General features: G+C 39.5%; 2 protein-coding genes across 2 annotated transcripts; both read left to right on the top strand.

Annotated features, from left to right (window-relative positions):
• Positions 1–2,658: 2,658 nt before the first annotated feature.
• On the top strand, positions 2,659–4,528 carry LOC121621332 (myeloid-associated differentiation marker homolog). Its single transcript, XM_041957759.1, has 2 exons — positions 2,659–3,062; positions 3,558–4,528. The coding sequence occupies exons 1-2, from the start codon at positions 2,796–2,798 to the stop codon at positions 4,140–4,142; spliced, it is 852 nt and encodes a 283-aa protein (XP_041813693.1). The 5' UTR covers positions 2,659–2,795; the 3' UTR covers positions 4,143–4,528.
• A 1,234-nt stretch (positions 4,529–5,762) lies between these two features.
• Positions 5,763–6,602, top strand: LOC121621480 (myeloid-associated differentiation marker-like). Its single transcript, XM_041957958.1, has one exon. The coding sequence runs from the start codon at positions 5,763–5,765 to the stop codon at positions 6,600–6,602; it is 840 nt and encodes a 279-aa protein (XP_041813892.1).
• Positions 6,603–14,691: the final 8,089 nt, after the last annotated feature.

The following is a 14,691-nucleotide window of genomic DNA, read 5'->3' as shown; positions in this document are numbered from 1 at the left end:
TGTGCATACACACATATAGATCTGTCCTTGATTATGATTCTAAATGTTAGCTGGGAGAGACGTTTTGAGACAGAAGTCTGGCCACAGTCGAAAAGGAAAAGTTGAGTTTAACAAGAAAGGCAGATAATTTATTGTCATGCTATGCTACATGCTATAATGTTGCACTGCAATTTGTGTATGGTGCCACTTACCATGTGAGAATAATGGCTTTTTGGTGGTTTCTTGTATTAGTGGGTAGCCATGCCTTATTCTGTGTGGGCCAAATGTATATTCTGCCAGTTCCCAGTTATTTTATCCATGCTCGCAGCACCAGTGCCTGGGTGTCTGGTCCACACTTTATACAATACTTTTGTGTATGATTTTTTTCTCATCAGTAGTGTTTACATAATACATTTATGTATCATATTCTAGTGCAATAATTACACGCTTCTGCATGTGCAACTGAGTGTACTGGGCCTTGTGCAATACAAACTGGCACTTTAAACTGATGTGCACTTAGGGCTTTGTGCAATTCATCTGGCACCTTAGGGCTTTGTGCAATTCATCTGGCACTCATGCACTTCACCACTTGACACTTTATTGAGCACGTATACACTTTACTCCTCAAAACGAAACTCTTATGGTCTCCCTACCTGTGGGCTAGCTCTCCACCCACAGTCAACCTGCATTGCAAATTATTTGTACATTATGGTTTGTGTTTTTTTTTTCTTTTCACTGTTAGAACTTGTTTTATATTGCTACTGCTCCTTTTTTCTTACTGTGAAATGTTGTACTGTCTTAATTTGTTTTTTATGTATATGGGACTGCGGATGGAAATTAGCGTCAAGCTACTTTACATGTTTTAACATGTTCATCAATATGCACTGTCCCATTCAAATAAACAAATAAAATTAAATTAAAAAAAACACTGAAATATGTATCTTAAAAACTACTGGATGAATTAAGATGAAATCATGCACAATTCATGGTTTTTCATCTTTTCATCTGGTGCCATCATCAGGTCAAGTCATGAACTTCTGACTAAAAACCTACAAAACCATTGAGATGAAATCAGCCTCAGGATAAGGGGGTGCAGGGGGGTGGCCTGGTCTGGCCTCATTCCTCATTGCTATATAAATATCATATATCATAATGGATATTATTCAATTAGATTGTATCTTATATCATAATTACTTTGTTGTCGTTGTATCATTAAAATTACTATATTATTATTAGCAATATGCTCTTAGTGGTTACATCATGTTGTTTATCACTACAACACTAACACGATGTGTTGGGGGTTTTTTTCTCTCCACCACACGTCGCACTCCTTTCTCCACACACCTACCTGGCCAGGATCATTACACACACAGGTCAATACCTCTCATACAGACATACACATTAACCACACACGCCCTATCTAATCTAAGACAATCTCTACCCACAGACATACATCTCTACCCAGGTGACAACCTCCCGCTGGGAGTGGGGGCTCTGACATCACTGCCTCTACTGAGACCGAAACGTATATGTGCCAGATTCAGATCTTATCTTCATGCCTGTGTGTGCTATTCAGTGCTATTGTGTATGTAAAGTTCAAAGTATGCAGCAATCACTTAATAATGACAATGGAAGCAACTTATTTTTCCAGTGCCGTGCCGACAAAGCCTCTGTTATTACCATGATAAGCCTTTATCTTGAATGTATTGTAGTGTTTATATTAGTGTAGTGTAGTGTACTGTAATATAGTGTGTTCTATTATAGCATCATCTAATTATAACACACATTAACAACTATAGGCTAGCTGTATAAACTCTGATTCACAGTGATTTAGTTGCAAAAGCAAACAGTTTTTTCTACTGTAGGTACATAAGTAGGAAGTAGTTTTGAAATTAGTTGTGCTTTTGGATGGGTGGGGGAACAGGGAGGGCTACACCACTGGTCAAGCATCGAATACCTCCCTCATCTAAAGAAATTCAGTCCAAACTGAAATGATCACTGTCCAAAAATTTCCATCTCAGCACTGCAGACGTGTATTATTATCAGGTGTTGAGGACAAAATCATTTATATGTTTTCTGAGTTTTGCCTCAGGAATTTCATGTTCCAAAAGTTTTTCCAAAATGGAGAAGGCATTAAACTAGTAATCTAGTCAAGACCAGCACAGAAATATTCATGCAGTTACATATGTCTTATAGGACTTGTTTAATCTACATAATAACAACAAATACAAATATCTCCTGCTAACATTTTCTAATATAGTTATATAAGACCAAATTCCTCTTAATCCTCTTGTAATACATTTACAGGGTTGATGGGTGGGTGCGCCACAAAGATAGCAAACATAACAAATGAGCAAATGGGTGAAGAGATAACCCAGTCTCCTGTGTCATAAGGTGCAGTTCCTGTCAGACGTAACTGCTCTAATGATCAGAATTATTTTATTGACCAAGCCTCAAGCGCACAACTGCTAAGCAAATGAATATGAACAACAGACAGTTGTCCTTCAACACTATCACTACATATAACTCTGTCACTGTCTGAGTTAAACGTTTGGCTATTGGCCATTTGAGGAAGGAGGTCTGAAAGGGTGGCAACACAGGCGTGGCCAGAAGTTCCTCATTCACCTGCTTTCTGTGTCCGTCATAGATTTTCAGGCAGCACCAACAGCATGAGGGACAAAGACGGATGAAAACCAAAGAGCTATTCAAGAAAATATATTAAATCAACACGGATAGAGGAGACAAGCTGGTGAGAGATTGTCTAAATAAACATTTATCCAGAACCAGAGTGAACTGACAACAGGATTACAATCATCATGGTCACACTGGACATGAAGACACTGACGGCCCCCGTGGGCATCGTGAGGATACTGGAGGTGATCTTCACCTTAATCACCTTCAGCCTGGTGGCATCAGTGGGCCACACTACTTTCTCCTTCTGGACGTGGTGTATGTTCACATGGTGCTTCTGCTTCTGCGTCACCTTCCTCATCCTCCTCCTGGAATTCACCAGCCTCAGCGCTAAGTTGCCCATCTCCTGGGATGACTTCACTACCGCTTTTGCCATGCTGGCTACCCTAATGGTGGGTGCCATTTTTTTCTCTATTTGTCTTTCTTCGCAGATATTTTCAGGATAAACTTGTCTCTGGTTGTCGGTGAAGTACATTAGTGACTCGCTGCTGTTGCTGAGCATTACTCTCTTTGGGGATATTTTACACAAGAAAATAAATTTACGAGGCAACAAAATGAATGAGCACACATTATAAACTAATACAGTATGTGAGCTTTAACAAACAGTATTTCTGAGTGATCACATTATACAATATAACTTTGGTCCCATTCCATAATGCATGGACAGCTCCATACTAGAGCTTTAATTATGAATGTGGGAGATGACAATCACATGTTTGAATAACTTTGACATCAGGCCTTTATTAATAATAGTAAAATATTAATACAGTATGGTTCTCAAATGTTCTTTTAACCCACAAATGAAGTGTGCACAAGAAAAAAAAAAGTGAAATTACCTGCAGAGGGCATCATAAAGAAGGCACTTACTTCATCTTTCTCTCACACAGGTGCTGGCAACGTCCATCATCTATCCTGTCTTCTTCACGTGCTCTGTCTGCAGCAGACAGATTGGTGCCACTGTTACTTCCATTCTGGCCTTCATCCTGTACGCCGTTGAGGTTGGGCTGACCCGGGCTAAACCTGGTGAAATTAGTGGATTCCTGTCCACAGTTCCAGGCCTCCTCAAGGTCCTGGAAGCCTATGTGGCCTGCATCATCTTCATCTGCTTGGACTGGAACTTCTACTCTCAGTTTCCAGGGCTCCAGTGGTGTGTCGCTGTCTACTCCATTTGCTTCATTTTTGCCTTCATTGTCATAATTTTTACCATCTGCCGCCTTCTGGCTCTCTTCCCCGCATCTTTTGATAAAGTGCTGACCGGCTGCAACGTGTTGGCAGTGCTGATGTACATGACAGCTGTGGTTATCTGGCCGTTGTACAGCTTCCAGAACAACCCCAGGCCCAGCATCTGTGGGCGTTTGTGTTCATGGAATAATTTAGTGGTTATCGCTTTCTTGACCTGTTTCAACCTTGTTGCCTACATTGTGGATACGGTTTATTCCTTTAGGCTGGTCTTCTTCGTCAGCAGTACGTAGGTTGAAAATATGCCTCATATTTCACTTGGTGGGAATGTTTGAAGCTCTCTTGAACTTAAAGACTGTAGGAGAATTGTATGTACTGTAAAGCATCCCTTGTACAACTTCTGTTAAACGTTTTATTTCGATGTTGTTTTCTTGATGACCCCAACACACACTGGTTTGTTGTGGATTTGATCTGAAGAAGGAAAACGTAAATCCCAATCTCTTTCCCTTTTTCTCCCTCCATGATTTTCATATGATCCTTAAGTCTCTTATTTTGATACAGCAATGACATGAACATGTCAGTCTCAGTTGCAAACTTATTTAGTGCATATTCTTGTCGATCTCAGCGTGTGAAATATAAATAAAATGTGATAAATAAATGTGAGGTTAATGCACATGCTTACAACACCATGGATGACTCTATCATTTGGTTGTTTCAGCGCCTCTGCAATAAATTACAGTCATGACTGAATGAATAAATCGTAAATGTGTTATAATGTTTAATGGTTAAAGAATCTGTTTAATGTTTAAATAGGTAGGCTGGGACCCGCCCTGTCCTTCTCAAAGGATGTTTGCAAAGACATGTCAAAGTGAGCACACTAAGAGTATGGGCACAAAGCCACTCCCATGTTTCTATAACGCACTTTCCTTTAATGATGAAAGGAAAACTAGAAAGTAGACGTGGTTCACATATTTGTATGTTTATCCCTCTTCTAATAAAGCAAAAGCATGTGAGCAATTGGTCAGGAATGAAGCTTGCATGTGCATACGTTAATGATATCAGTCACAGCCATGACAGATCTCGAGAGTTATGTAACCTTTGACCAGTGCAGGCATTACTGCTCTCTGCAGTCAAAATGGAAAGAACCAAGAAGCCAGGTGTGAATATTATAATGATCTTGTAAAGAAAAATGAAGAGAGAGGACGTGACGCAAAGAACCAGAGGAAGGAGGTAAGAAACTGAAAGCTATGGAGAGGAGGATTTTTTTGCTTTTTGGTGCAATGTACAAAAAGGCTGTTTTCATAGTTGTTTTCCTTTCGGTTGTGGGCAATGTGGACAGTCACAAAATATGATCACAAAGCTTCAGTTAAAAACATCTCACTGTAGTTTGTGTGAGGACTGATTGCACTAAAGATGCTTAACATTCAATTTTTATTTTAGCATCTCAGATATAATCTTTATATCATAAAATCCACAAAAAGACCCCCCTCTTGTCCCTTTGTGCTACCCATGAGCAATAAATCATGCAAATTCAAGAACAGGATTTCCTCAGGATGTGACCTACACCCCATCACTGTGTCAGAGATCAGCTTCTGAACCAGACTTGAGCTGAAGACCAGAGTCCAGAGTGTGTGGCGTGAGATGAACACGATAACACCCCACCAGTATCCAATCGGTGGAGTGACACAGGGGCCATAAACTGTACAGATAAGACCATGATGCTCTGTTTGACTATACGCCTCCACACTTTGAGTTTCGTTTTCGGAGCGCACGCCTGCTCGGGCTCTTGCCTACATGGATTTCTTCAACTGGATCTTCACTCCACTGAGAAATGTGCTGAGTAAAACTGACTGACTTTGAAAAAAGAGCAACACACAGTTTTTTTATGACTAACGGACTCATCCTGTCCAGCCATGGTCCGTGTGGAGTTGCGGGCAGTCACCCAGCCTGTGGGCATCATGCGAATACTGGCGTCCATCCTCACTTGCTTGTGTTTTAGCTTGGTGGCGGCGGTGGGACATGTCCCGTCTACCTACTGGGCGTGGTGCATGTTCAGCTGGTGCTTCTGCTTCTTCTTTACTTTTCTCATTGTCATCCTGGAGTTCACCACAGTCAACACCAAATTACCTCTCGCCTGGGATGATTTCACCGCTGCCTTCGCTATGCTGGCGAGCCTCATGTGCCTTGCCGTCTCCATCATGTACCCCACCTTTTTCACCTGCAAGACCTGCGACCTCCAGATCGGTGCCTCTGTGGTGTCCTGGGTGTGTTCCGGGGTGTATGCAGGCGAAGTGGCCTTAACTCGCCTTCGTCCGAGTGGGGAGACCAGCGGGTTCCTCTCCACGTTGCCCGGCATATTGAAGATGCTGGAGACGTTCCTCGCCTGTCTCATCTTCACGTCCCTGGAGGCAAACCAGTTCAGTTCCCCAGGACTGCAGTGGTGCGTGGCCGTGTACATCTTGTGCTTCATCTTTGTCATCTTGATAATCGTGCTCACCACTGGACAGCTGACCTCTTACTTTCCATTCTCCTTTGACAAGCTAGTCATAGTCTATAACATTTTGGCAGCAGCTACGTATGCAACGGCTGTGGTGATCTGGCCACTGTACAGTTTCGGCAACAGTAACACAGCCACTGGCGAGGCCTGGAGTAAACTTTTGGTGGTCACCTTGATGACCATCTTCAACTGCATTGTTTACACCGTGGACTCTGTCTACTCTATATACCTTGTGTTCTGTGTCAGCAACGAGTGAAGCTGCTGCTTGTCAAAACTAACTGGGTTTGAATGAATATGAACAGAAAGGAAAGGATTGCATTTTCTACTGAGCCAGAGCCTTTCTGTAAACTGAAACTTTTCAAAGATTAATTGTTTTTGTTTTGAACACAATGTAATGTATACATTCTGATACTGCTGTTCTTCAAGTGCTCTCAAAGAGTGATTACAGCAATGAAATGTGTCTATAGCGTGGAAAGAAGTGAAGTTAGTTAATGATTAAAACTGTAATAACACTGTCATAAAAATGAAAAATAGCATGGTAGAACTTTGGATCCTGATACACAAAGACTGATCAAACAGTGCAAGCAATAATATTGAGCTCTTACTTCACTTTATTACACTGGGTGATCTATGTGTGTTATCATCTGTTCATTTGTGGGTGCTGTAGCTTGCAGATTAAAGGAATAGTTTGACATTTTGGGTAATTTGCTTATTCAATTTCTTGCAGTCAGTTAGACGAGAAGATCGACTCCTCTCCTGCTGTATCTGTATGGTAAATATATAGCCTCCTAAAACCACATGTTCGTACACTTCATTTTACAGATTAAACAGTATGAAATGTAGCACATTAATTAATGAGCTTTAGATCTTGTTACCTTAATACCCCCCCCCCCCCCCCCCCCCCCCCCCCTACCGTCTTTACCGAAGAGTGATTTCAATCTTCTCATCTAACCCTAGACAAGAAAGCAAATACGTTAAATAACTACTCCTTTAATCCCTCCACACTGTGTAATGCGTTTTGTGATGATTAATTACCTGGTGTCGGGCACTGATGACACATATATGTAAAATGAATGCAGGACATGAAGACCGACAGGTAAACAGAGCAGCCAGTGAAAGGTGAGATGCGATGGAAAGAAAAGGAACAAGAGAGAGAAAAGAACAAGGTCAGAGAGATTGATGAGATGGACGTAGAGACAGAGCAGGAGGAGAGAAACAGCGAGATATTTCCAGACTTTGGAAGGATGTGTGGGAAAAGTGTAAAAGAAAAACCTTTTATCAGCAGGCAGCTGCAGGCAGCACGCAGAGCTGGATTTCTCGCAAGGTGTTATCTTTCTTTTTTCTAATTTAGCTTCTATTCTTCCTCTTCGATGTGGTGGAAAGTTAGAAAGTATGACGTCAATTAATTCTTTTCTTTTTTTAACCGATTGGAAACGTCACTTAAAGCTCACTTGTAATCCTACAGCTATTGTGCTACCTGGCACACCAATCTGTGTGAGTGAACTCCGGTCAAATAGGGCCACTGAAGCAAGGAAATTTTGCTTTTCTTCTCATGTCAGTGTGTCAGAAAGAAAGACCACGATCAGCAGTACGTGTATGTCAGACACTGCAGCAAACTGCAGACAGCAGGGTCCAAACAGAGGACAGAACTGCCAGAACAGTAGCTGTTGATCACTTTATCTTGTCCATTTCAGGTGAAAAATTCTATGTAAAACTAAACCATGTAATCCATGCATATATTTCTGTGTCAAACTATGTTGCAGCTACAGAATATTTGGAAGAGTGTTTTTTGTTAGGGTTAGGATTACCAAGCAGACAGCATGTCAGTGTCATTTAGCCTAACCTAGGCGTGAGATGTATATATAAATGTACGAAGGTGCAGTACCAACAGGGGATGACAGTGACGTACATACCGACTTTACGCATACATCTACCATTGTATTTCTGCATCGTCCCTTTACTTTACTATGATATTCACAATTCCATCGCCTGATTTTCTAAAACACACAGTAATGTAGCTGCACACAGCTATGAAAGCATTTAAAGCGTTTATGGATATACAGTATTTGTCAATAATTAAAACTTCTCCTATGAAAAGATATATTATTATAAGTGTGTTTTACTATATTGCATTCATTTCCAATTTTACAGCAGCCTCCACTTATTGGTGCCCATTGGAGGAGTTTGACAAATGCATTAATAAACACCTATATCCGCTTACTAGTTCATTATAGTGTGTTATACACTATTAACATTGATATACTGCTTATTAATGCTAAAGCAAAGTGTTGCCCTTTAATTATTCATGTTTTAAGCCAAATCAAGTTAACTGTCTTTAAATTATCTCTATGTGTTACCTTGATTGTCAAAAATTGTTTTGCATGTTACTGCCTGATAAATACACTGTCAAAAAAATGCCTCTTCGCTAAAACCATTAACAGCAACGATCTACACTATGTCCAGCACATTACCAATGAAATAAACAACAATCACAAACTTTCTCAGTTTATTTACGGCAATTTTCTAATTACACTTAATTTACATGACTGATCTTATACAACAAAAACATAAATAAATTACTCGACTTAAATTATCAGCAACAAACATAACATGTTGCTTTACAACAGGTCGATTTTTAACTTAATGCTCCTTATTACCAAACAGCCTTAGACTCTTTTTTAAAGTCACTTCAGGTTTCTTTTATCAAAAAAGGAGCCTTTTATCCTTATCCTCAAAAAATAATGTGGAAGCCCTTTGGGACGATCACTGACAAGATGCTTCACCCCTCAAGTTCTGGCAAAACTGGGCTTGTGGTGTAGAGGGTATGCTCTTTTAAAGGCAAAAAACCTGACCTTTGCTTGTAGAACCCTATCAGGCTAATCAGTGTAGGTTTTCAAACATCAGAGAAGTGCTGGCAAAATGCATCATAAATGCTCTTCTTAATTTTGTTCAATTTGTTTATGTCTGAGATGTAAAAGTAGCTGGAAGTGAGCATTAGTTTTCATATGCACTGGATGTGAAGTCTAACGTCTTTCCTCACCTTCTGTCATCATCCATTGATCCTTTTCTTCAATATTTAAGTAAAAGTTTCAGCTTACTTACTTACATGTCTGTATACTCTATACTTCATGTATACTGCATATAATTAGCATGAACATGTGGGCGAGCAATCATTCTGTGCGTAATGTCACACAATGACACAGAAACAGCACAGTCTAATGACATACACTACCCTGAAATCCGAACAGTCATTAAACATCCTTGTCTAGCCACATGCTGTGATCCGCTGAGGCGAGCGCAACAGATAACCACAGTCGTAAGTGTAACTGCACATGAGTCACCCGGACTCATACCTACTCTGGTCCCTCTTTTGTGGTAATTTTCTCCCAGTAAATTTCTCCTCTGATTAGTGGCCTTTGATTCCACTGTGCAGCAATCAGAGGAATACACTGTGAAAAGGAATCACAACAAATTATTTGGCACGACTTCACTGCACCTTATATTTGAAAAATGTGTGTGTGCGTGTGTGTGTGTGTGTGTGTGTGTGAATACACCTGTATGTTTGGACTACATTTTTTTTTTATGGGAGTGGGGTTTCCTTATCCAAACCGAGGGTCTAAGGACAAAATGTGTTGTATGCTACATTGTAAAGCCCCTTGCAGTAAATGTGTGATTTGTGTTTGGGCTCTTTAAAATAAAATTGATTTCACTTGACTGGACACTGTCCATGTAAAGGCTAATTATAATATAGTTTACTGTCCAATTGGTGAGCTGAAGCCCTGTATTCCTAAACTGCTGCCTTAGAGGTATAGTGTGTAGAATTTACTGAAAGCTAGCAGTGAGGTTGCAACCGCCTGTATGAAAGCCAATCCCTTACAATAATTAGCCCTTATTAGGGAGATTAGGGAAAACATTGTTACAACAAATGGTAAAGGTTCATAAAAAAGATAACAAGATAAATGAAAGCACAATTAGCTCAGGAAGTGGTGGACGACTTTCTGGTTTGCTGTCTTGCTGTGTTGCTGGCTTGCTGTAATGAGCCTTTGTGTTGAAAAAGAAAAACATGATTATTGACTTCAGGAAGTCACCACCATGCCCACTGCCAACTGCGATTAAAGATATTGTTAATGATATCAGGCAAGGCAAGGCAAATGTATTTGTATAGCACAATTCACACATCAGGCAATTCAAAGTGCTTTACAGAAACATAAAAATACATTAAAATCATAAATAGAAATAATTGAAAGAAAGAAAGAGAGAAATTAGAAGAGAATAAAAAAGAAAAATACAGATAAAATACTATAGAATTACAAAAAAAAAATTTTAAAGAAAATGAAAAACAAGCCAGTAAAATGCAGCAATTTAGCATTTAGAGCGATTAAAATAATTTAGCAGATATATTTACTTTAAGTAAAAGCTGTAGCAAATAATAAAGTTTTCAACTTTGATATAAATGAACTGACAGTTGGTGCAGACCTCAGGTGTGCAGGGAGATTGTTCCACAGGTGAGGAGCATAATAACTGAAAGCTGCTTCACTTTGTTTGGTTCTGATTCTGGGGAAACACAACAGGCCTGTCCCTGATGACCTGAGGGGTCTGGATGCTTCATATGGAATTAATAAATCTAGAATATATTTTGGTCCTATAATTTAATGCTTTGTAGACCAACAGTGAAATTGTAAAGTCTATCATTTTACTCACAGGAAGCCAGTGTAGTGATCAGAGGACTGGTGTGATATGGTCCATTTTTCAGTTTGTAAGGACTCTTGCAGCAGCATTTTGGATCAGCTGTGGTTGTCGAATTGACTTGTTTAGGCCAGTAAAGACTCCATTACAATAATCCATCCTACTGAAAATAAATGCATGAACATGTTTTCCATGTCTTCTTTGGACAGATATCCCTTAATTCTGGTTGTATTTTTCAGGTGGTAGTAGGCTGATTTGGTAATGAACTTTAGATGGTTGTTAAAATTCAGATCAGAATCAATAATCACACCAAGATTTCTGGCTTTATCTGTTGTTGTCAGTGACATGGAGTTAAGGTGAGTGCTGATCTTTAACCTTTCATTTTTGGAGCTAAATACAATCACTTCTGTCTTCTGCATTAAGCTGAAGAAAATTCTGGCACATCCACTCATTGATTTGATGAATACACTCAGTGAAAGTAAGGGACTGTAGTCATCTGTAAAATATAAAGTTGTGTATCATCTGCGTAAGTATGATAAGAAATACTATGATGCTCCATAATCTGAGCTAGGGGCAACATGTAGCTATTGAAAAGAAGTGGTCAGAGAATGGACCCTTGTGGCACCCCACACATAATCTTTTTTCGTTCAGTACATGTAATGATCAGAAAGGGCAACATCCCTCACCACAACCTCAGAGATATTAAGCCCTTTGGAAATAACCAAATCTAATATATGCCCTGTGTTATGTGTTGAGTGTGTCACGTGCAAGACAGCCCAAAATGATCCCGAATGTTTAAAAGTTCTTTAGCACATCCATCTTTGGGAATATCGACATGAATGTTGAAGTCACCCATCAACACAACAAAGTCAAAATCAATGCAAACAACAGACAGTCGTGTCACAAACTCATCGGAAAACTTTGCATTGTATTTTGGGGGTTTGTAGGTTATGAAGACTACCCGACAGGCAGATTTTGATTGAATGCAACATATTCAAAAGATTAAAACTGAAAAAAGAGACTTTCTTGCATTGAATGCTATCGTTAAACAAAAGGGCAACTCCGCCTCTTCTCTTGTGTTCTTACCTCACTTATAAAACTGAAATTTCGAGGGGCTGACTCATGGAGAAGTGCTGCACTGTTATCTTGTCCTAACCAAGTTTCAGTTAAAAACATAAAATCAAGCTTATGCTGGATGATAAAATCATTGATTAAGAATGATTTGCCTGCCAAAGACCTAACATTTAAAAGAGCTAAGTTAAATGTGCTAAAATAAAATCAAACATCCCCATGTTTTAAAACAGACTGAGTCTGACATGGAATACAGATTAGATTGGATAATGTGATGTTTCTGGACTAATCTTGTTGAGAGCTGCAAATATGCTTAACTGCATTTAACACTACATTCTCTGTCATCTGTACTACTCTGTTCACATCTGGCACACTTGCATATTTGCACTCTTACTTACAATTAAAAAATCTAAAATTGCAACTCAGTCTTCATTGCCTTCGAAAGTGTCCATGCTTGGAAAAAAAGCGTTTCCTTTAATCAACACAGACATACTTTTTTTTAAACCAGAATAACAAGCTGGTTTGTAGAAGCTCCACGGATGTATTATGTTTACTCACCTATAGGCACAAGGCTTTGTGTCTATTAAGACACAAGTGCCGTCATAATCAATTTCTTTAACACTCTTCTCTCATGTATGCTCACCTGACTTGTGGAGGGTTATTTTGAGCTCCCCTGACCTTCCTTTTCTGCAGCCGGGGGCGATAAATACTGGCTGACACTGTCACTTCCATAAAAGCAAAATTTTGCCTAAATGCTTAATAACATGTCTGTTTTTAGAAAATCCTCCCCTCATCTGCCCAGGAACTGCTTTAAAAAGGGGCATCCTGACACGTTATAATTTTGGTCGTACTTAGGTAACAACATACAGCCTTTCAGTGTTTCCTAATTAATTCCTCAGATTTGCCCCTCAGGAGAAACTACAAAGGGTCTTTGTTAGCAGGAATATTATATTTATTAACATATTGGGGGGGGGGGTGGACATGAATGTGAACTCAAATGCCTTCTGCTGTGGAACTGTGGAGACTCTTAATGAACGGTTTTGATGCTTGAATGATGTTCAGTTTGCATTTCTTAAATAGTCTCCAAATTAGTGTGCGCATTTCCAGGAGAATAATTAATCCGTATTGTTCTGAAGTCTTAAAATAGTTCTCCAGTCTGCTCTATCAAATCAATTTGTTTTTCTGTTGGATTTAACAAGTGAAATCAGAATGGAAACACAGTCGTATTGCTTTGTATTCACAGTTATTGGCCTGTAAATTAGGGTCTAATTAGCATAATAAACTACCATTAAATGTAAGAAAACAACCTTTTTATGCAAAACAAACTAAATAAATGTATATAGATCATAAGCTTACAAAGAGAGCCCAGCTATGAATTTAAATCCTCCCAAACCTTCTAATGCAGTAAATCCCAGATGCGATGAGAAATGGTACGACCCACCTCAAATGAGTTGAGTTGTGTTATCTATCTGCATGAAACGATTTGTTTCATGGGTGCAACAGCAGAGACTTTAATTCATCTGTTGCGTAAGTTTATAGTGGCTTGGAGTAAATGTGTGTTTCTGTTTAGTTGTATTTTGCATCATGCAGATTTAGCAAAAATTAAGAAAAGTTCATGGGTAACAAAACATTGCTTTATTGTCTTTTTTGTATATTTGAACTTGAAGGTCCAGTGTGTAGGATTTAGGGGCAGAAACGAAATGTAATAATAAGAATTATGTTTTAATTAGTGTATAATCACCAAAATTGTTGATGTTTTTGTGACAACTTCTATCTCTTTCAGCAGCCCCGGATATATTCTGTCAAATCATCAAGAACCAAATCACACACCAGCAACTCAGACTTCGGTGACGGGGCTCAGTCACAGCTCATGCTGGCGAAGCAGACATATGCAGCCAAAGGGTAGCCACAAACGCCACCTTGTATCAAAGACCGCAACTGTTAGCCAGTAGCAACGGTCTGCAGGGTGGTGGGAAGAACTGTGCATATTATACTGTATACTATAGCCTTCAGAAACCAAGGCAGCCTGAGCCATGAAGCAGTGTGTCACAAAGAAAGTTATTCAAATTTAGATCTTAAATTAAAAAGCTACTGCAAGGTATTAACCCTTAATGTTCCTCCATTTAGATACTAACTTAAAAAGCAGTGATAGCGTCTCTTTAAATTTCATCAAACCTGCTAAAATCAACCACATCTTTATAGCCAACAGCAGAAAGTAAACTGAAAGCAAATAAGTAGCAATGTTGGTTGGCTCCATGAAGACAGCTCTCTAAAGCTGAAAATATAACTAAGGAGTCAACAATGTTTTCCAAACAGCCAGCTCATCTCAGATACCGTAGCAGATACTGTAGACTGTGGCTGAGAAGCAGAGAAGAGTCAGGTAGGCAGAAGTGATGTGCACAGGTGACTGCCGAGGGAAAATATCAGCTGACCATACAGGCACAGAGACGATTATTTCATCGTCTGACCTCAGTGTCAGCCACAGAGTTGCCCTACTTCTTCTTTTTCCTTTCTTTCTCCTCCAATCAACACTCCCCCCACACACACACACGCACCTTTCTGTCTCCTCTTGATGATCAAAGGTGGAG

This window comes from Chelmon rostratus, chromosome 17 (assembly GCF_017976325.1).
Source record: "Chelmon rostratus isolate fCheRos1 chromosome 17, fCheRos1.pri, whole genome shotgun sequence".
Taxonomy (NCBI): Eukaryota; Metazoa; Chordata; class Actinopteri; order Chaetodontiformes; family Chaetodontidae; genus Chelmon; species Chelmon rostratus.
This window is presented reverse-complemented; position numbering and strand designations above follow the sequence as displayed.

Coding starts and splice junctions, on each gene's coding strand:
- LOC121621332 (XM_041957759.1), top strand. CDS start 2,796: ATGGTCACACTGGACATGAAGACACTGACGGCCCCCGTGGGCATCGTG. Junction 3,063..3,557: donor CCATGCTGGCTACCCTAATG/GTGGGTGCCATT, acceptor TCTCTCACACAG/GTGCTGGCAACGTCCATCAT.
- LOC121621480 (XM_041957958.1), top strand. CDS start 5,763: ATGGTCCGTGTGGAGTTGCGGGCAGTCACCCAGCCTGTGGGCATCATG.